General features: G+C 43.3%; 1 protein-coding gene across 3 annotated transcripts in view; it reads right to left on the reverse strand.

Annotated features, from left to right (window-relative positions):
- Positions 1-218: 218 nt before the first annotated feature.
- Positions 219-22,745, reverse strand: part of LOC308301323 (14-3-3 protein beta/alpha-like) — a 36,246-nt gene continuing 13,719 nt past the window's right edge. For all 3 annotated transcript variants that reach the window (XM_080745272.1, XM_080745271.1, XM_080745273.1), the window contains 4 exons: positions 8,492-8,615; positions 4,313-4,476; positions 3,937-4,032; positions 219-1,293 (listed from right to left, as the gene is read on the reverse strand). In XM_080745272.1, coding sequence (XP_080601398.1) covers positions 1,237-1,293; positions 3,937-4,032; positions 4,313-4,476; positions 8,492-8,615 — 441 coding nt within the window. In that variant the 3' untranslated portion in view covers positions 219-1,236. The remainder of the gene's footprint in view (positions 1,294-3,936; positions 4,033-4,312; positions 4,477-8,491; positions 8,616-22,745) is intronic.

Consider the following 22,745-nt stretch of genomic DNA (forward strand, 5'->3'; position numbering starts at 1 on the left):
TTGACTTCCATTATTTCTAAAAGGAGGTGTCACCTAAACCTAACCTAAACCCTAACCTCAGTGGGGGTATTTCCGTTGGTAACCGTTCTGTATGAAATTACTTTTGAACCACAACCGTGGGTCACCTCACATTCACACCTCATTGGATTTCGTTAAAACGTGAGGTTTGTGTGTGTCCCCCCCCCCCCCCCCCGCCCCCGCCCCCTTAAAAGCACCCAGACTGGCATCCACATGTTTTCTTTTAAATCCTCAGTTGTTTTGTTTTTATTGGTTCATTTATTTATGGACAGGAAGGTGCAAGGAGTGGAGTAGCAGGTCAAAAGTCAAAAAAATCTGGCACACGAATTCTACATGCAAAACACACGCACGCACGCACGCACACACACACACACACACGGAACATATTAACTATGTTGAAGACAATTAATGATCCAAATGCTCTTTCTCTCTCTCACACACACACACACACACACACACACACACGCGCGCACACACACACACACACACAGAACATATTGTTACATTCGGGCAGAAACCTCTTATATCTGCATTTTAACGTTTTTTTTTTTTATTCTTAGCTCATTTGCTGCCCCCTCCCGAGTTTCCCGAGTTATTACCGTTGTTAGAGGCTGCCAGGGCCCGAGTTTCCCGAGTTGGCAGCCATTTTGAAAAAGTAGTATGCATGATCGCAATCGCGAAATTGTATGTTTAACCCTCATACCAACCACATCTTTCAAACATGGCAGCCATGTTTGTTTACATTTGAAGAAAACATAATGGCTGCTAGCTCATGAATGCCTGAACGGATTTCCAAGCGGATTTTTTGTTTGAAAGCTGTGAACAGAGTGCACACACATGGTGCATGATCTAGGCATGGGCGTGCATGATCCGTGCACTAAAAATTACATGTTTTGGCATCCTGGTACTTGGCAGCCATTTTGAAAAGGCAGCGAATTAGTTAAATCTGAAAGTTACAGTTTTGGATATAATGAGGTTTAACACCCAACAGTAACGATATTAACCGTGTTGAGAACAATTAACCATCTCAATTATCACAAGACTCACACCCTCACACACACACACTCTCACACACACACACACACACCCTCACTCACACACACACGGCTATGGAGACACTGGGCGTTGACATAATAATATATTCAAGTGGAAACGACAAAGGAATGAAAGAAGGTGTAAAAAGGTTGTAGTTCTCTGGGGGAAACGACAGGGGGCGCTCTAGTTCTCTCCTTCGCCAGGCTCGGCTTCCTCTGCTGCGTTGTCAGACGTCCATAACTAGAAAGAACAGGAAAAGACATTATTACGATTATTATTATTATATTGATTAATGCGTCGTTCTCAAACATTTCCATGTCAACGACCACCATATTAAAGCAGCAACCGTGTAACTTCTTAACAACTATATAATGCAAATTATGTCCCACACAATTATAAAGTTACATGTTGAAGCAATAACAATCATCCTTCCATAAATGAGTACCTGAGACGAAAAAGTCCATATTTTAAAATTTTGACGATTTTTTCCACCAAACTGTAAACAACAAACTCAAAGTTTTTTTTATCTGTTAAAGCTATACTGTGTAAGTTGCTCAACTAGTGGTCAGTAGCAGTAGAGCAAACCACGGTCGCGTCTGCTTTTTTCGGCCGTTTTTCGCCGCGGACCGGGCATTCAGACCACCGCGTCCGCCTCGCCTCGCCAAGACCTATCCATAGAGGTCTTTCGTGTCCCTCTACGAGCCTCGGTTGGGGAGTTACATGCTAGACTCCTCCTAGCAGGCTAGCCCAGTGTAAACACTGCAGTGTACTTCCTGAAGAGCTCAGCAGTGTATGATCTGGGCTTTGATTGGCCGGTAGGGAGACACGTGTACAGAATGATGCATATGACGTAATTTTGCCAGGAAAAACAGCCCCGGTCACGGCCACCAGGGCTCAGTAGAACACATATAAAGAAAAGGCTTTGGGAGCTGAAATTAACAGAGTGGGGGTTCTAAAACTTTAGCGATTTAATAGTTAGGACAATTTTAAGATATGTTTTATAAAAAAAGTTACATAGTATAACTTTAAATTCTTAATACACTTCCCCCTCATTTTGTTGGATTAGATTATTTTACTTAACTCATATATATTAGGAATTATAAGACATAATACTTATGGAAAGTGTAAAAACAGTATATCTCCACCAGTTTGTGGAACAACAGTCTAAGTCCGTACAAGCAATATTCAGCAGACAAAGGAGCAGATAACATTAAAAGTAACTGAGTTACTAGGGCCCCAAGGTGGAGTGGCCTACATCATTTTATACTTTAACTATTGAAAAATAGCAGATATACAAGCTCACAGGCACTGAGTGCCGCGCTGCGAGCTTGTAGATCTGCTATTTTTGTAAAGTCGTGAAAATGTGTGCAAATCTTTGAATATACTGTACTGTTTGTTGCGAATAATTTATTACTCAAGTTTAGCTTCTGGGGCGTAGCAGAGACAAGGATTACATAGGCAATTGGCACTGGGTGAAAAAATGGGTTACAAAATCGTGTGATAAAAATTATATAAAAAAAAAACCTTAGAAGGATTTGAAATATTCAAATATTTCAAGATTTTTCAAAAATAGCAGAGCTACAAGTTCGAGTGCCACACTGTGAGCTTGTGTACCTGCTATTTTTCAATAGTTAAAGCGCAAAATAATGGGTTCCCATTCTAAATGGGTTAAACCCCCTCCCCCTATGAAGTACATTCATGGGGGGCCCTCAGTGAATACTTGTACCCAGGGCCCAACATTTGGTGTGTGTGTGTGTGTGTGTGTGTGTGTGTGTGTGTGTGTGTGTGTGTGTGTGTGTGTGTGTGTGTGTGTGTGTGTGTGTCTGTGTGTGGGCATTCACAAATAGCGATTTTTAGTATTCGAATTATTCAACCTCAAAGTATTAGAATATTCGACAGGACTGTCCAAACTGTCAAATATTAAGTAAGCAAGAGGCAAACATTGTGAAAAATAGCCGATCTACATGCTCACAACGCCTCGCGTTTTGCGAGGCGTTGTGAGCATGTAGATCAGCTATTTTCACAATATTTATCTGCAGAACCGAGTCACATTAAATGTAATACCTACAATTCCAAGTGCTTTCAGGGTGGGGGTCCCCAGTTCAAATATGTTTATTTTGGGGGTCACAGCCTACAAATCATTCTTATGACTTCCTATCTAGCCAAGCTTTATAAACTATATATTTTAAAGAAAAAATAAATAATAAAAAAACGAATATTCGACTTCAATGAACAACGTCGAATAGTGACTTTGATATTCGAATATTCGAATATTTGGTGAATGCCCTAGTGTGTGTGTGTGTGTGTGTGTGTGTGTGTGTGTGTGTGTGTGTGTGTGTGTGTGTGTGTGTGTGTGTGTGTGTGTGTGGGCATTCACAAATAGCGATTTTTAGTATTCGAATTATTCAACCTCAAAGTATTAGAATATTCGACAGGACTGTCCAAACTGTCAAATATTAAGTAAGCAAGAGGCAAACATTGTGAAAAATAGCCGATCTACATGCTCACAACGCCTCGCAACGCGAGGCGTTGTGAGCATGTAGATCAGCTATTTTCACAATATTTATCTGCGGAACCGAGTCACATTAAATGTAATACCTACAATTCCAAGTGCTTTCAGGGTGGGGGTCCCCAGTTCAAATATGTTTATTTTGGGGGTCACGGCCTACAAATCATTCTTATGACTTCCTATCTAGCCAAGCTTTATAAACTATATATATTTTAAAGAAAAAATAAATAATAAAAAAACGAATATTCGACTTCAATGATCAACGTCGAATAGTGACTTTGATATTCGAATATTCGAATATTTGGTGAATGCCCTAGTGTGTGCGTGCGTGCGTGCGTGCGTGCGTGCGTGCGTGCGTGCGTGCGTGTACGTACTGTGAGGTTGTCTCGGAGCAGCTGCATGATCAGTGTGCTGTCTTTATAGGAGTCTTCACTCAGCGTGTCCAGCTCTGCGATGGCCTCGTCGAACGCCTGCAAGAACAACAGTTCAGTGAGCACTGCTGGGTTCACAACATGACATGCATAGCACAGAGGTTCTCAACCTGTGGGTCGGGACACCCAGATGATTAACTTAATGTTCAACATTGTTTTCTCTCTCAACAGTAAACAAACCAACATAACGTTGAAGTGTATAGAGTGTGTGTGTGTGTGTGTGCTGTGTGTGTGTGTGTGTGTGTGTGTGTGTGTGTGTGTGTGTGTGTGTGTGTGTGTGTGCGTGTGTGTGTGTGTGTGCGCGCGTGCGTGCGTGTACCTTCTTGGCCAGGCTGCAGGCCGTGTCGGGCGAGTTGAGGATCTCGTAGTAGAAGACGGAGAAGTTCAAGGCCAGACCCAGTCTGATGGGGTGAGTAGGCTTCATCTCCTTCTGGCTGATGTCCAACGCATCCTGGTAGGCTGTCTGGGAGTTACTGATGGTCTCTACAGGAGGAACAACAGAGTTACTGATGGTCTCTACAGGAGGAACAACAGAGTTACTGATGGTCTCTACAGGAGGAACAACAGAGTTACTGATGGTCTCTACAGGAGGAGTGCCATCTTAATTATATGTATGCTTGTAGATCTGCTATTTTTGAAAAGTCGTGAAAATGTGTGCAAATCTTTGAATATACTGTACAGTTTGTTGCGAATATTTTATTACTCAAGTTTAGCTTCTGGGGCGTAGCAGAGACCAGGATTACATAGGCAATTGGCACTGGGTGAAAAAATGGGTTACAAAATCCTGTGATAAAAATTATATAAAAAAAACCTTAGAAGGATTTGAAATATTCAAATATTTCAAGATTTTTCAAAAATAGCAGAGCTACAAGCTCGAGTGCCACACTGTGAGCTTGTGTACCTGCTATTTTTCAATAGTTAAAGCGCAAAATAATGCGTTCCCATTCTAAATGGGTTAAACCCCCTCCCCCTATGAAGTACATTCATGGGGGGCCCTCAGTGAATACTTGTACCCAGGGCCCAACATTTGGTGTGTGTGTGTGTGTGTGTGTGTGTGTGTGTGTGTGTGTGTGTGTGTGTGTGTGTGTGTGTGTGTGTGGGCATTCACAAATAGTGATTTTTAGTATTCAAATTATTCAACCTCAAAGTATTCGAATATTCGACAGGACTGTCCAAACTGTCAAAGCCGATCTACATGCTCACAACGCCTCACTTAATTATATGTATGGTCATTGAGGGTATGCAAGTGCTACGGTAAGTGCTATGGGCTAAGGTGGAGTCTGAAGAGGTGAGTCTTCAGGCCACGGTGGAAGCTAGGGAGTGAGTCTGCCGTTCTAAGTCCAACTAGGAGTTTATTCCAGTGGATCGTATTGTTCTCAAACTTATTTTTATTTCAAGGACCCCTATAACTCTTGGGAGTGTAAAAATGTTAACTTCACACTAGCAGCCTCAAGAGGACCAAGAGTTGTCCAACCACTCTCCACAAATTCTGGCCTGTAATGCACAAAGTTCCCTGTTTCTTTTTAACCCAAGCCTTTATTGTTCTCCATTGATGGCGTCAACGAGCGTGTTGCACAGCACTTAAACTGTGACTCTGCAACACATGTGCCATCTAGCAGGTACGTGCAGAGAATGTAAAGCCCCTATCAGAGTCGGTACCGCGGTGAAGAGCTATCAACCGCGGTGTAGTCTTTTTGAGTCATAAAACTACAACGTCATGTCATCGCTTTCCACTGCGAGTCCCGACACATCTCTCTGTTTTTACTTTCAGACAGATAGGCTCTTCACCCCGTTCACTGATTGGTCGATCTAGACCAGTCAGTCACAGTGATAGGACTTCACCGTGACTGACTATGATGGCCTCCACTTATTTTCTCACTTTAGGTGGATAGCTTTACACCTAAAATTTGCGGTGAATAGCTCTTCACCCTGGACTCTGATAGAGGCTTTAGAGGCAGGGGCTGACATTTTCAAAAGGACCTTTTGGTGACAAACGAAAATAGCAGACCTCCAAGCTCACAATGTGTCGCGCTGCGTTGTGAGTTTGGAGGTCAGCTATTTGATACCACACTGAACTAAGCGTAATCAAGTCAATACTGGAGATGTGGCGTAACGGCATGGATTTCTACACAGAGAGGGCAATTCTTTCAACATAAGATGCTGCATTCAAGTTCAGGAGAGTTTGGACACGGCAATTCTCTTGACTGCTGCCGTCAGGTAGGGCATTTACATTTCTTTCACCATAGTAAAAAACTGCATTCATGTTCTGGAGAGGGCAGAAAACACTATATGAATGCCTGAACGGATTTCCAAGCGGATTTCTTTTGTTGGAAAGCTGTGAACAGTGTGCACACACGTGGTGCATGATCCGTGCATTATCTGCGCATGATCCGTGCACCACTGTGCACGTTAAAAGGTAAGAAAATGGTGGCAACTGAAGACATTAGTCGATTTTAATCACGGCAGTGAGCAGTTACGATTGTAAATTGTAAATTTGATAGGAACTGTGATTCTATGGTTATCATTGCTGGTGCCGTGTGCATCTCTGTGTCTCCCCCCTCCCCCCTCTCTCCTTCTCAACCCAAGCGGGCGGTGGAGGCAGATGGCAGCCCACCTAGAGCCCAGGCTCTGTTCAATGTTCAAGGGTTTTTTCCCTTGCTTCTGTGGCCAGGTTGAGGAATGGCTGGGTCTCTGTGCATTGAAGAGTATGTCGTTGTTGTAAGGAGACAGACAGCCTAGCGCAGGGTTCCCCAATTAGTTTTCCCCCAAGGGCCGAATTATGTCTAGGGTACCAAGCCGAGGGCCACGACATTGCAGTGGGCGACGGTGGCGTTCCTGCTACTCCAGTGACAGTTCAGATATCGCCGTTGTCGGGTGAAAATCTTGTATGTCCAAAACCGTTCGTTTTGCATTTATCATTTTAAAAATGATTTAAACTAGTGAAAACAGCCGATCTACAAGCACACGTCGTCTCGCACCGCGAGGCGTTGTGTGCTTGTAGATCTGCTGTTTTCACTGCTTTTGTGCGACGGCCTTGCATGATGAAGCAGGGCTTTACTTTGCGAAAGAACGTACAAATTTGGATACAGGTTTTCCACCCGACAACGACGATATACTACTGTTGTTGCTGCTCTTATACCACCATTATTACTGGGGTTGGTGGGGGCCAGACAGTAGCCCCCCCGCGGGCCGCAAATGGCCCGCGGGCCGCCTATTGGGGAACCCTGGCCTAGTGTGTCCAAATGGTCTTATTTCAGTCACAAGTTGTTGTTAATACCTTTCTCTGGTTAAATATGGGAGGTAGAGATGGTCTCTTACAGTTCACCTTCATGTCATATTGAGGATTACCCAACACAGCTATGGAGTTGGGGGGATTGAACCTACAGTACTGCAGATGCAGAATAGAGATGGGACGATATGAAAATGTCATATCACGATTATTGTGACAAAAAAAATCCTGATTTACGATATTATCACGATAATCAAAATCCATTATCCTGGGGCGGAACATTTGCCAAAAAATAGCAGATCTACAAGCTCACAACGCGTCACAACGTGGCGCGTTGTGAGCTTATAATAATATAGATAAACGATAATATCACGTATCGTCCCATCCCTACTGCAGATCAGAGCACACGAGCAGAGTGGAGCGGGTCGGAAAGCCGCTCCGCGCTCCAGGGGTCTATGGTACCGTTCACTCTTCGCTCATGTCGCCCCCGCCGCCGCTCCGCTCGCCCCCGCTCCGCCGCTCACCTTGATTTGCGTATCGTGCGCTCCGCTCAGGGTCGTCAAAAAGCAGCAAAAAAAAAAAAGGTTTGCTACCATGTCCGAAACACTTTCTCCTTTGCCAGTGTGTTCCCAACACAAATGCCTGCGGTAACGTGAGCCTCGGTTTGATGGAGATCTGTCTAGGCAATCTAAGGCATTGTATTTTAAGACGGGCAATATTAAATCCTGTTGGTTATTGATTAGGCTAATCACCACAACCAAGAGAGGGAAGCGACTCGTGGCGTGTGTTTTTCATTCAGCCAAATCAGTCTAACTTTCATTTCAAATCGTATCCTTTGACTGGCTGGTGGTGATGATATAGTCTATAACTTAACTGACACAAGGTAGGCTACTTATTATAACGTAGCCTACTTGTGTGGATGATATCTATACATTTCTCTGTCTCCTCTCCTCTACACGGTGCCGACATGGCTCATCATGATGGCTGCGCTGCCATGGACTAGCCGAGAGACTGTTTGTTGGCAACATGTGGTGCGCGGACCCAACAGGATCGGCTAGGAGCGGAGGAGGTCGGCGCTCCAAGGAGCGGAGGAAAAATCCTCGCTCCAAAGCCGCTCAGACCCATTTGAAAAGACGCTCGCTCTCGCTCACGTCAAAAACGGCCCGCTCCGCTCCCCGCGCCGCTCGCGCTCGTATGCCCTGCTGCAGATAGGCCGTATGTAAGCCATCCCTGAATGAAAGCAGTCACATTGAAGACAGACAGACAGACCTTTCTTGTCCTCTCCAGAGGCGACCTCGGCCAGGTATCTGAAGTAATCTCCCTTCATCTTCAGGTAGAACACTTTGCTCTCGGGGTTGGTGGCGTTCTCTATCAGATACTTGTTGAGGAGACCCTGAAGACAGACAGACAGACAGACAGACAGACAGGAATGGAGGTTAACAGACGTGCTAGGTTGGTACGACATTCTTGATAAAGGCTGAGTAGTTTGTCAGAAAGACAAAGTCGTTTCCCAACATTAAAAACAGGTTGAGAGACAACTTTTTTGTCTCAGGGCACCCCATAACTATTTTTTTAATCCGAGGCACCCCTACATTATAATGTTCACCTTCAGCACCTTATATTTATAGCATATTGTCGTTGTTGGGTGGAAACCTTGTATGTCCAAAACCGTTTTGTATTTATCATCTATAAAATGTTCTAAACTAGTGAAAACAGCAGATCTACAATGCACACTGCTTGTAGATCGGCTGTTTAGTTTCGTGCGACAGTCTTGTATGATGAAGCAGGGCTTTGCTTTACCAAAAGACGTACACATTTGAAACTTGGAGATACGAGGTTTCTGACCAACAGTGATGATATTTTAGTGATTATGTTGCAAGGAAAACATTGAGATAATAGCCATTTTGGTTAGAACTGACTGAAAATAACTTTGTACTTCAAGTTTAAAATTATACTAAACTAGTCCTTACCCGTTCAAAGATATGAGCTCCGAAATGATGTGCAGTGTGTGGGTTATGGGGTGTGCACTGTGCACACAGTATATGAGGGATGGAAAGTAACTTTCTGGTGCTTGCATGATAATATGTAGGAGCATCAATGTAAGAAATACCCGTTTCGTTTAAAGGCTACAGAGATACTGTGTACCGATCTACATGACAACATCTGTAACAGGGCCAGCCAACACCCCCCCCACCCCCCCCCCCCCCCCACACACACACACACACACACACACACACACACACACACACACACACACACACACACACACACACACACACACACACACACACACACACACACACACACACACCCACACACACACACACACACACAAACCTGGTTAAACATGTTGCCCCATGCTAGATGCAGAATAGATATGCCTCATGCTAGATGCAGAATAGATAGTAGATACACCATCAAAATGCTAATATACAGCATATGATTTGTTAAAGTGACAAACAGGCTTCACAGTTATGTCAGGTGTGTTCATATGCTAATGGTGATGCGATTTCAGATCAATTGCTCCAGCCACTGAGGAGAAACGCTGTGACAAACACTCACTCACTCAGGCAGACATTCGCAAAATTATAGTATAGATATGTGTGTCCAAATAAATTCCAAATATTATCAAATTATCTCGCGGCACCCCTGGACTGCCGTCACGGCACCCCAGGGTGCCCCGTCACCCACTTTGAAAACCCTGCTTTGCCGAAAATAGCCGATCTACAAGCTCACAACGCCTCGCAGCGCGAGGCGTTGTGAGCTTGTAGATCTGCTATTTTTGGCTACAGTTATCAGAACATGGACAACTTTATGGACACACAAAGATTTGGAGGACCCCCTGTAGTAACATTGAGGGCTTCCTAGGGGTCCCGGACCCCCTGTTGAAGACCCTTGTTTTAGATCATCTTTTGTGTGCCTATAATAAGCCCTGTGTCCCTGGGTGTAAAGAGACTGACGTGAGTGAGTCACCGGTCTTCCGCCACGAGCAGTGACTTCACCCAGAAAAGCCACAGACACAAACAATCAACAGTGTTCCACTTCCTGTGTGAACCAGAACAACACTCGTACCCCGTTTCCTGTATGAACTCAACCCCATGTGGTGTTGGAGCGGAGTGTGTTTGTCATTCAACACAACAAACTGCATCATGTGGTGTTGGAGCGGAGTGTGTTTGTCATTCAACACAACAAACTGCATCATGTGGTGTTGGAGCGGAGTGTGTTTGTCATTCAACACAACAAACTGCATCTTGCAACAGCATACCCAAAGCAGTGACCTGCGGCGTAGCGATTCAGACATGCTGCAATGTCTCTCTGCAACGCCTTGCAACGGTTTAGTTGTCTCTCTGCAACGCCTTGCAACGGTTTAGTGTTAATGTCTCTCTGCAGCGGTTTAGTTGTAATGTCTCTCTGCAACGGTTTAGTTGTAATGTCTCTCTGCAACGCGTTGCAACGGTTTAGTTGTAATGTCTCTCTGCAGTTAGTTGTCTCTCTACAACGAGCTGCAACGGTTTAGTTGTAATGTCTCTCTGCAACGGCTTAGTTGTAATGTCTCTCTGCAACGCCTTGCAACGGTTTAGTTGTAATGTCTCCTGTGTTGCCTCGAACTGGAGGATTGATTGTGGAGCCATGTGATCAGTGACATCATGAAGATGTACTCTGCAAGCCAAAGAGTGACATGGCTTGCAGAGTACATCTTCCTGATGTCACTGATCACACAATCAGTTCTAGGCAACACAGAAGGGGGCGGGGCTTTTTTCTTATTTCCACACAACAACTCTAAGGTATATTAATGACATATAGTTCAGTTGAAAATGAGCGGTATTCCCCTTTAAAAGGAGCAGTCCCCCCAAAAAGTACCTATTTTCTATCAGTTACACCCCCCATGGAGCCTTGAATTCAAGGAGATTTATTAGTGTTATTCCTGAGCCAATAATTTGATTTGAACCACAGATTTAAATTACACAGTATACACACATGCACAAAGTCCTGGGTTGGAACCCTGGGGGTGTCTGTCAGTGTCCGGTAGTGAATCACTCATGAAGGACACATCACTATAGTGTCCAGTAGTGATGAAGGACACATCACTATAGTGTCCAGTAGTGATGAAGGACACATCACTATAGTGTCCAGTGAAGGACAAATCACGATAGTGTCCAGTGAAGGACAAATCACTATAGTGTCCAGTGAAGGACAAATCACTATAGTGTCCAGTAGTGATGAAGGACACATCACTATGGTGTCCAGTAGTGATGAAGGACACATCACTATGGTGTCCAGTAGTGATGAAGGACACATCACTATGGTGTCCAGTAGTGATGAAGGACACATCACTATAGTGTCCAGTAGTGATGAAGGACACATCACTATGGTGTCCAGTAGTGATGAAGGACACATCACTATGGTGTCCATTAGTGATGAAGGACACATCACTATGGTGTCCAGTAGTGATGAAGGACACATCACTATAGTGTCCAGTAGTGATGAAGGACACATCACTATAGTGTCCAGTAGTGATGAAGGACACATCACTATAGTGTCCAGTAGTGATGAAGGACACATCACTATAGTGTCCAGTAGTGATGAAGGACACATCACTATAGTGTCCAGTATTGATGAAGGACACATCACTATAGTGTCCAGTAGTGAAGGACACATCACTATAGTGTCCATTAGTGATGAAGGACACATCACTATAGTGTCCAGTAGTGAAGGACACATCACTATAGTGTCCATTAGTGATGAAGGACACATCACTATAGTGTCCATTCGTGATGAAGGACACATCACTATAGTGTCCAGTAGTGAAGGACACATCACTATAGTGTCCATTAGTAATAATCTATCTATAAATGCGACAAATCTCTGTCTGTTTGTTTGTAATCCGCGTATCTCGAGAACCGTTCGTCCCACCGGCTTCAGATTCGGCACGCGCGTTCCCCGCCGCCGCGCGGAGTGCAGTGCCGGGCCTCGACCCGACCCGACTCGCGGTTTTCCGAAACCGGCGCGAAACGTTCGGAATCTCCTTACGCGGAGCTGATTGTTGACATCAGGCTGTTCCTGAGGAAATCGGCACAATCGCTGACTCATTGTGACATCACTTCATAAAAGGCTCTGACATCACGTACGCCAGGAGTCAACAAAAAATCTCTGTGAATGTGTATGTATGTATGTGAATCTCGAGAACCGTTCTTCCCACCGGCACGCGCGTTCTCCAGATATGGGCATAAAATGAATCCCCGAATGCGGAGCTGATGTCTGACATCAGAGTTTTCCGCAACCGGTACTGTGTGTGCAGAGATCTCCATATATGGGCATAAGGGGACAATGGCAAACAGATGGTCAAAACGGGTCCTATGACAACAGGTATATTGGTGTTTGCATTAAAGGGTGGGGACAAAGGCTAACAGAAGGCAAACAGATGGTCAAAACGGGTCCTATGACAACAGGTATATTGGGGTTTGCATTAAAGGGTGGGGACAAAGGCTAACAGATGGTCAAAACGGGTCCTATGACAACAGGTATATTGGGGTTTGCATTAAAGGGTGGGGCATTCATGGGGTCCGCTCCAAAAAATAAAATAAAAGAGACAAAGACAAACATAAGACAAGCGACAAAGCGTGGGACTGGGAGGATGACTTGAATGATGCAGATTTAAGCAGGCTGTGTATTCTGCTTAAAGAAGAAACAAACAAAAAGCGACAGAGATCTCATATATGGGCATAAAATGGACGCAGATAAACATATATCTCCATATACGGGCATAAAGGGACACAGACAGACAGATACAGAGATCTCCATATATGGGCATAAAATGGACGCAAATAGACAGATATCTCCATATATGGGCATATGGGCATAAAATGGACCCAGAACTATATCTGCAGTGATCTCCATATATGGACATAAAATGGACGCCGACAGACAGACAGATACAGATATCTCCATATATGGGCATAAATGGACACAGGCAAACAGATGGTCAAAACGGGTCCTATGACAACAGGTATAATGGGGTTTGCATTAAAGGGCGGGGCATTCATTCCCTATTTACATCGTTCCCGAGTTGGCCAGGTCGCCGACTAGACGCTGGGCCGCCCGAAGGGCGGCCCAGCTTCTAGTAATAATAATAAAGCTTTATTTGTATAGCACCTTTCATGACATGAAATGCAGCTCAAAGTGCTTTACAGAGCAGAAAATGAAGCACAAGTGCTTAACAGAAAAAAATTAAATACACATGAATACAATAAAGCAGAAAAATAAAAACATAAAACATTGAAGAACAATTTCAGAACAGCGTGGACGTCAATAGCATCAAAGAGATTAAAGAATTCAGCTAAAAGCAAGAGTAAAGAAATAGGTCTTGAGCTGTGCTTTAAAGCTATCCACAGAGGCTGCCTGTCTTAGGTGTAGTGGGAGTTTATTCCAAACTGTCGGTCCGTAGAAGCAGAAAGCTGCTTCACCATATTTTTTATATTTCATTTTAGGCACATCGTGTAGGTCAGCACTAGAAGACCCGAGTGGGCGGTTTGGAACGTATCTATGCAGGCAGTCATAGAGGTACGAAGGTGCCAGACCATTTAGAGCTTTATAAACAAGTAAAAGAATTTTAAAATCAATCCTAAAAACAACCGGGAGCCAGTGTAGCGACGCTAAGACTGGAGTAATATGTTCTCTCATCTTAGCTTTAGTTAAAACTCTGGCTGCCGCATTTTGAACAAGTTGTAAACTGTCAATTGTTTTCTTTGGCAGACCAGAGAGAAGTGCGTTGCAGTAATCAAGCCGAGAGAAAACAAAAGCGTGGATCAGCGTTTTTGCATCGTCCAATGTCAGATAGGCTCTAATTCGCACAATATTTCTAAGGTGAAAGAAGGCAATCTTGGTGACATGATTAATGTGTGTATTAAAATTCAATTCAGCGTCAATGACCACTCCAAGGTTCTTTAAAGAAGTGTTACTTTCTTTAGACAGGTTACCAAGTCTACTTATTATTGATTCTCTCTGCGCAGTAGAACCAATTATGAGAACTGTGTGATGAAGGACACATCACTATAGTGTCAGTAGTGATGAAGGACACATCACTATAGTGTCAGTAGTGATGAAGGACACATCAATATAGTGTCCAGTGAAGGACACATCACTATAGTGTCAGTAGTGATGAAGGACACATCACTATAGTGTACATTAGTGATGAAGGACACATCACTATAGTGTCCATTAGTGATGAAGGACACATCACTATAGTGTCAGTAGTGATGAAGGACACATCACTATAGTGTCCATTAGTGATGAAGGACGCATCACTATAGTGTCAGTAGTGATGAAGGACACATCACTATAGTGTCCATTAGTGATGAAGGACGCATCACTATAGTGTCAGTAGTGATGAAGGACACATCACTATAGTGTCCATTAGTGATGAAGGACACATCACTATAGTGTCCATAAGTGATGAAGGGCGCATCACTATAGTGTCAGTAGTGATGAAGGACATATCACTATAGTGTCCATTAGTGATGAAGGACGCATCACTATAGTGTCAGTAGTGATGAAGGACACATCACTATAGTGTCAGTAGTGATGAAGGACACATCACTATACTATAGTGATGTGTCCTTCATCACTACTGACACTATAGTGATGCGTCCTTCATCACTAATGGACACTATAGTATAGTGTCCATTAGTGATGAAGGACACATCACTATAGTGTCAGTAGTGATGAAGGACACATCACTATAGTGTCCAGTGAAGGACACATCACTATAGTGTCAGTAGTGATGAAGGACATCACTATAGTGTCCAGTAGTGATGAAGGACATCACTATAGTGTCAGTAGTGATGAAGGACATCACTATAGTGTCCAGTAGTGATGAAGGACACATCACTATAGTGTCCAGTAGTGATGAAGGACACATCACTATAGTGTCCAGTAGTGAAGGACACATCACTATAGTGTCAGTAGTGATGAAGGACATCACTATAGTGTCCAGTAGTGAAGGACACATCACTATAGTGTCCAGTGAAGGAGACATCACTATAGTGTCCATTAGTGATGAAGGACAAATCACTATAGTGTCCAGTGCAGAGAAACAGTGAAGACAACCTTATGTAATGATGACTGTAGCAGCAGCTGTTCAACCAGATGCTACAATAACACTTCAACGTACACTGACCTACATGTCACACACACACACACACACACACACGTTTGTATTACTGTATTTGTGAGGACAGTGTTTTAGGAGCTGAGGCTGCGCCGCGACGCATCGTGTGCTTGTAGATCGGATATGTTTGGGGGGTGTGCAACAGCAGGGTTACAAAGAAGCCTACGTAATCAAGCCTAAAAAAAACCTAATTAACCATAAAAGTAAAAACACCATTTATCTTGTTGAGATATCTTCTTGAAATCTATCTTGAAATAGAGCAGTGTGTGTGTGTGTGTGTGTGTGTGTGTGTGTGTGTGTGTGTGTGTGTGTGTGTGTGTGTGTGTGTGTGTGTGTGTGTGTGTGTACATGGGGGGGGGGGGGTGTAGTGTGCATTAAGACTGTCTGTGGATTAGTGACTTCCACAGTGAATATGTAAGCCTGCTGTGTAAATATGGCTCCATACAGTTTATCCATATCCACACTATAGATATAATCTGGTATTCTGCATATCTAACATGGGGGGGGGGGGGGGGGGTGAGAGAGAGATATAGGGCTGTCACGATTGACATTTTACATGACGATTAATTAAATAATTGCGATTGACGATTTAATTGTGTTTTTGTCGTTGACAATTACATTTCTGTTTGGCTTTTAGGCTTTGAAGTTGCACATGGCAGATATGACACATGACCTAAATATGCAAAGAAATGACGGACATATTTGACAAATTTATACTTGAAAAAGAAACTCGATAGTGGAAATAGTAGATCTACAAGCTCACAACGCGTCGTGAGCCTGTAGGTCGACTATTTCCACAATTTTTTTATGTTTGAACATATATAAACATTTTTCAACACGTAAATGATTATGACGATTATCACAAAATAATTGCGATTATGTCAAATAATTGTGATTATGTCAAATAATTGCGATTATGTCAAATAATTGCGATTATGTCAAATAATTGCGATGAGACGATTATGTAATAATCGTGACAGCCCTAATAGAAAGACATTATTTACTGTTAATGTCTGCATTTTGAGCGATCATTTAAAACACATCAATACTGCTGTTCTCCTCCAGGGTTCCCTTTGGAGGGGTTTGAACCTGTGACATTTCCTGTACAGTGTTCACTGTTGTTGTAGGAGCATTTCAAAAAGCCTCTTGTTCCTGTGTGTGTGTGTGTGTGTGTGTGTGTGTGTGTGTGTGTGTGTGTGTGTGTGTGTGTGTGTGTGTGTGTGTGTGTGTGTGCATGCGTGCGTGCCTGCCTGCGTGCGTGCGTGCGTGCGTGCGTGTGTGGACCAGACATAACTACACTTAATCCAACTGCAGCATCAATCTCTTGACCCAGTTACAGTTACAGCATGTAAACGTTTACATTTACTATACTTACGAGGACGTCCAAAAGTACAACAGCGACTACTGTATGAAAGACATTTCTTACAATGTCTTGCCGTGTCCAAGGATGAGGCAAAAGCCAAAAATAGCTGGTCTGTTTCTCAAATTCCACTATAGTGGTGAAGGGGGGGGGGGGTAAAACAGTTACACGCACGCACACACGCGCGCGCACACACACACACACACACACACACACACACACACACACACACACACACACACACACACACACACACACACACACACACACACACACACACACACACACACACACACACACACACACACACACACACACACACACAGTGTTGCTGAACTATGGAGACAATAGGAGAGAGCGTCTAAAACAGTGGTTCTCAACCTTTTCAGGCCGTGACCCCAAAATAATGTTTCAACTGGTAAACTCAACTTCAAAGCCTAAAAGCCAAACAGAAATGTAATTGTCAAGGACAAAAACACAATTAAATCGTTAATCGCAATTATTTGAGTGACAATTAATGGTCATGTAAAATGTCATAATGGTGACAGCCCTACTTCATCTGCCCCTCGCCCTCAACAACAGATGACCATTAGTACAGTACAGTAAATTAATTTGATTGGCTTATTGCCTACCCACAATGACATAACAATATTAGCAAATAAAAAGAGCAGTTTTTTCCCCCCTTTTTTAAAATGTCAGCGGCTGTTTAAGTAAATGGGTGTCCTGTAGATTAGTGTGTCTGTGCTAACGTGGTAGCAGTGAAACGCATGAGCTCAGGCATCAGGGAGACACACTGCAATGGGTGTCCTGAAGGCACAAGACACAATCACCCAGTCTGGAGCTGCCTAGAACTCACTATATCAGAGCACGCACGCACGCACGCACACTCACACACACACACACACACACACACACACACACAGATGATGGAGAGAGAGCGTGAGAGAGACAGACAGACAGAGGTTAAAGTTCACTGACGGGGAATTTCCCCCCCAGGACTCCAGCGCATCCCACACAGCCTGATGATGTTACAATGACACCAGTGTACTGACACACACACACACACACACACACACACACACACACACACACACACACACACACACACACACACACACACACACACACACACACACACACACACACACACACACACACACACACACACACACACACACACACTTAGGCCTAGAATTATTGAATGCTTTAACTATTGAAAAGTAGCAGATATACAAGCTCACAGCTGCTAGCTTGTATATCTGCTGTTTTTGAAAAATCATGAACATTTGTGCAAATCTTTGAATATATGTATTTTTAAAGTGAACATTTTTAACAAATATTTGCTTCTGGGGGGTCCCTGGACCTAAATATTTTGAGATGGGGGTCCGTGGCCAAATACATATCATTTTGGGGGTCTTTCACCTGAAATGGTTTGAGCACCACTGACATAGAAACATAGGTTTTTCAAAAAACCTTAGAAGGATTTGAAATATACAGACTTGCACACATTTTCACGATTTTTCAAAAATCGCAGCGCTGCGCCGCGCTGTGAGCTTGTAGATCATAATGATAGTCAAAGTAAAGTGCAGAGAGAACAACGTAGTGTCTCAGACCAACTCGGATAACTAACAGGTAAACACTGAGTGAACCTCACAATCTGTCTTAAACTACACGCACTCCAGCAAAACGTTATCAACGCCACAGATAATCAGCTGGCAACAGCCTAGCAGTTCAACCCTGGCAACGATAAATAAATACTAAGTACAGTAGGTTAAATGCATCAGACAACCATCCTGAATCACATCCAATGTTTACATGGTGGTTGCTACACTATGAGCATCTCAACAGCCTGTTAGTGATTGCCAAGCGGCACGTGTTGAATTGAGAAAGTATATTTACACAAGTGTTGTTAGTAAGTAGAGTTTGAGGTGCTTTTTACCTTACTAGACTAGAGTATGTATCAAGGGTTGGGTTGGGTGTACAGTAAGTCCCTGTGACATACCAGCATCATGTCCAGAGGTGTAACAGTATGTTGTGTACATCAAGCTGCCTTATGCTACAGAAACAGGAGATAGGCTCCTGCCCTATGGGGCTCAGCAAGACCCATGATAGATCAGCTGAGATCAGACGCAGCATACTGTATATAGGGATGTATATGGGTGCAGACAGAGAGTCTTTCCACTGACCTATACAGTAAGCTGCTATACCATTTAAACCCTCTAGAATTGATAAAACAGACCTGGAAGGGTGGCAATAACGTACTTGGTACAGTCTTTTTTTCACACCCTCTACCAAATCTCTTTGCCAAAAAGTAGCCGATCTACAAGCTCACAACGCTTCGCATTGCGACACGTTATGAGTTTGTAGATTGGCTAGTTTTCCGACCCAGGAAAATGGATGATGGGGATATTTTCATTATCACGAATCGCGATAATGTGCTAAATTGTAATCGTGACTCGCAATGTCTTTGGTCACAATAATCCATTTAGGCCTAGAATTATTGAATGCTTTAACCAGTGAAAAATAGCAGATATACAAGCTCACAGTGCGCTGCCAGCTTGTAGATCTGCTATTTTTGAAAAAGTTGTGAAAATGTGTGCAAATCTTTGAATATATATTTCAAAGCGAACGTTTGTAACTAAAATTTTGCTTCTGGGTGGTCCCTGGAACGAAATATTTTGAGATGCGGGTCCGTGGCCAAATACATATCAGTTTGGGGGTCCTTCACGTGAAAAGGTTTGAGAACCCCTGACATAGTAGTCTCTCTGTCTCAAGAACAGACTAACTGAGCTCCAGTTGAAGTGAAAAGGACCTTTTCTTTGACGATGGCTGGCCAGATTGCTGACATAGAAACATAGGGTTTTTCAAAAAACCTTAGAAGGATTCAAAAGACACTTATAGAATCGGGTCAAAATTCAAATTTTCACGATTTTTCTAAAGCAGCAGATCTACAAGCTCGCAGAGCGGCACTCGGTGCTGCGCTGTGAGCTTGTAGATCTGCTATTTTTGGAGCAGCTCCCTATACGTGGCTGTGTGGGTCTGTGTGTCTGTCCGTGTGTGTGTATGTAGCCTGACTTCGCCGCGTAACTAGTGCCGCACCATTTACGCCACTCGCGCAATATATACATCAAAATGTGCGGCTCGGACGGGAATGGTGTTCTATTACCTTTCGTTCCGATCCGCCTTACAATGCCGACGTAATCGGCAAAAAACGACGCTTAATTGTTCCCATTGACTTATAATGGGACAATGCAAGAAATCACTTTCAAGTATTTTTCTCTCGTAAACCATAGGAGCTACAGTTTCAAACCTCGGAGAGGAGATTCATAATGATTTTAAGAATGAATCGAAAAATAATTACATCACTCGGCCTCATGGTGGCGCTATAACGGCCCACTTTACGTTTTGCCCCGTAACTCTTGAACCGTAGATCGGAAAATTAAAATTCTTTTTTCCCTGGATTCCTTGGGTCAATATATAGGCCACGCCCATTTGCGCCAGGATAGATTTTCCGCCATCTTGAATTTTCTCCAAAACACACTTTTTGCTCCTTTTCCTACATATTTTCTTCAAATGTCACAAAAATCGGTACACATGATCCACACACACACACACACACACACACACACACACACACTCACACACACACACACACACACACACACACACACACACACACACACACACACACACACACACACACACACACACACACACACACACACACAGCTCCACTTCACACGGGTGTGATTTTTCAATAGTTAAAGCATAAAAGGATAATCATGACATGAAATGTTCACATGGTCCAGTCCCTGCTACAGTGTATAAGGAGAGCAGGCAGAGAGGAAGGTCATTCCACCGACCACAGATGGAGCAGAGGACAGAAGGTTTTCTGCTTCCTGATGAGAATCACCCTGAGTGACCAGTCTGACCGCTCCGCTCTGCAATGTCACCGTCTGGAGGCCCAGCATCAACGCTAGGGCTGTCACCATTATGACATCTTACATGACCATTCATTTGTCACTCAAATAATTGTGATCAATCAACTATTTAATTGTGTTTTTGTCGTTGACAATAGACCGTTTGTCAGCCTTCTGATTGGTCCCTGAGACTCCCTGACGCTTAATTTGGAATTGCACATGAGTTCTGGGCGGAGGCGTTTGATTATTGTCCACGACATTGCAAGCGCCGGCCGCGCGAGTTACGAAGCCGTGGTGAATGCAATCGTTATATTTATGCCCACGATAAACGCACCTCCGTGCGGTCCAAGCGACCAAAAAGGAGCGCTCCCTAGCGCCGGTTCAGCCAATCAAAAGCTTCCATGGGCGGGGTTTGCCCAGAACGCGTGTGCAATTCCAAATCACGCCTCCCTGACTGGCCAACCAGAAAAAAACATTCACTTTTCGCTACCGGGGGTGGAGTTATGCAGTGGGAGAATCTCTCTTCAGTCTTCACCGCGGTGCCGTGACGCAGAGCACGGCCAGCGTGCAGTACGGCGCTGCGCGGTCATAGCGATTTCGATCATTATAATGAATAAGCTTCAACAGACTAGTTCACATGAACCTTATCAATGTAACTAAGAGTTTTGATTGGGTACAAATATTTTAAATGGGCAGAATTACGACAGCCAGCCTATTATGCAGTGGAATTATAGGCTGGCTGTCAGATTCCTACCCAAGATGCACTGCGCTTTCTCTATCTATTTCTGTCCTCTGCCTGTTCCAGAGGATTAAACTAACATATATTTTCGGGGGAAAACTCCTGTTTTGCAATGTAACTACTGTACTTTTTTCTTCCCTTCGTATTAATATCACGTAGATGTGTTTCTTTTGGTACTTTAAATAGCTATAATGAGGCTATGAAAAATCTTTTTCCCCAATCCACTTCCATTATAAAAGAATCTGCCCTGGTTTTTTCGTCCCACCTAAGAGCAAAATGGGGCGGGATTTGACATACGGTCCATTACGTAAGCCATTTACCATGAGAGGGAGTGGATTGTTGGCTGATTTACCACTGTTTCAGTGGTAAATCAAACAACCCTGAAACAGTGGTAAATCAGCCAACAACCCATGACCCTCGAATGGTAAATTGCTTTTCTACCACGTCTACCATATAAATGAAAGAAAACACAGGTGTAACTTGTAAGGTTATTTAGTTATACATGTGCAACACAACAGTGGGCGGGGTCCATGAGCCAACTCAAGGTTGTTGACTGATTTACCACCGATTTAAGCCAATCAGAATCCAGTATCTGAACATGTGACCACAAAAAGTGGTAGAAATTTCTGTTTAGTCTGTAGGTTTTGAAGTTGCACATATATGACACATAACCTAAATATTAGGGCTGGGATGCGATTAAAATTGTTAATCTAATTAATTACAGGCTCTGTGATTAATTAATCGCATTCTAATCGCACATCGATATTTGACCTGAGAAGCTTTTTTTTTCAAGTAAAACACATTTTGTTGTATGAGTGAATCAACGAGTGAGTTTTTTTAATCTAAATTTTGCATCCACTAGGCCAAGCAAAGCGCTCTGATTGGCTACTTCTTCCTTTGCGTTTGTTGTCTCTTCTTGGTTGGTGCATCGCTATGATCGGTATGCCCGGAACTGAAGGCTCTGTGATGCAAAAACTAAGTGCGATTAAAATGCGTTAATTTTTTTAATCGCCTTAATTTTCTGTAATTAAATAATCGCAATTAATCACACAACCCAAAACGTAATCCATGTCATGCAAAACTAACCGAATTCACAATTATCGATCATAATTTCTTGTCATGATTCAACAAACCTCACAGGCACCGTTCTATTCTAAATCAAATCAAATGTAAAAACCTGCTTCTCGGTTATTGATATTTCATTGATTCCAAAAAAAGTAATCAAGAAAATAATCAGCATAAAAAGGCAAATGATAAGTTGCAGCCCTAAATCAAATCAAATGTTTCTAAGTCGCAGGTATTACTGGTGGAGAATATATCAGTGAATATAAATGTAT

Source organism: Nannobrachium achirus, assembly GCF_963921795.1.
Source record: "Nannobrachium achirus genome assembly, chromosome: 16".
Taxonomy (NCBI): Eukaryota; Metazoa; Chordata; class Actinopteri; order Myctophiformes; family Myctophidae; genus Nannobrachium; species Nannobrachium achirus.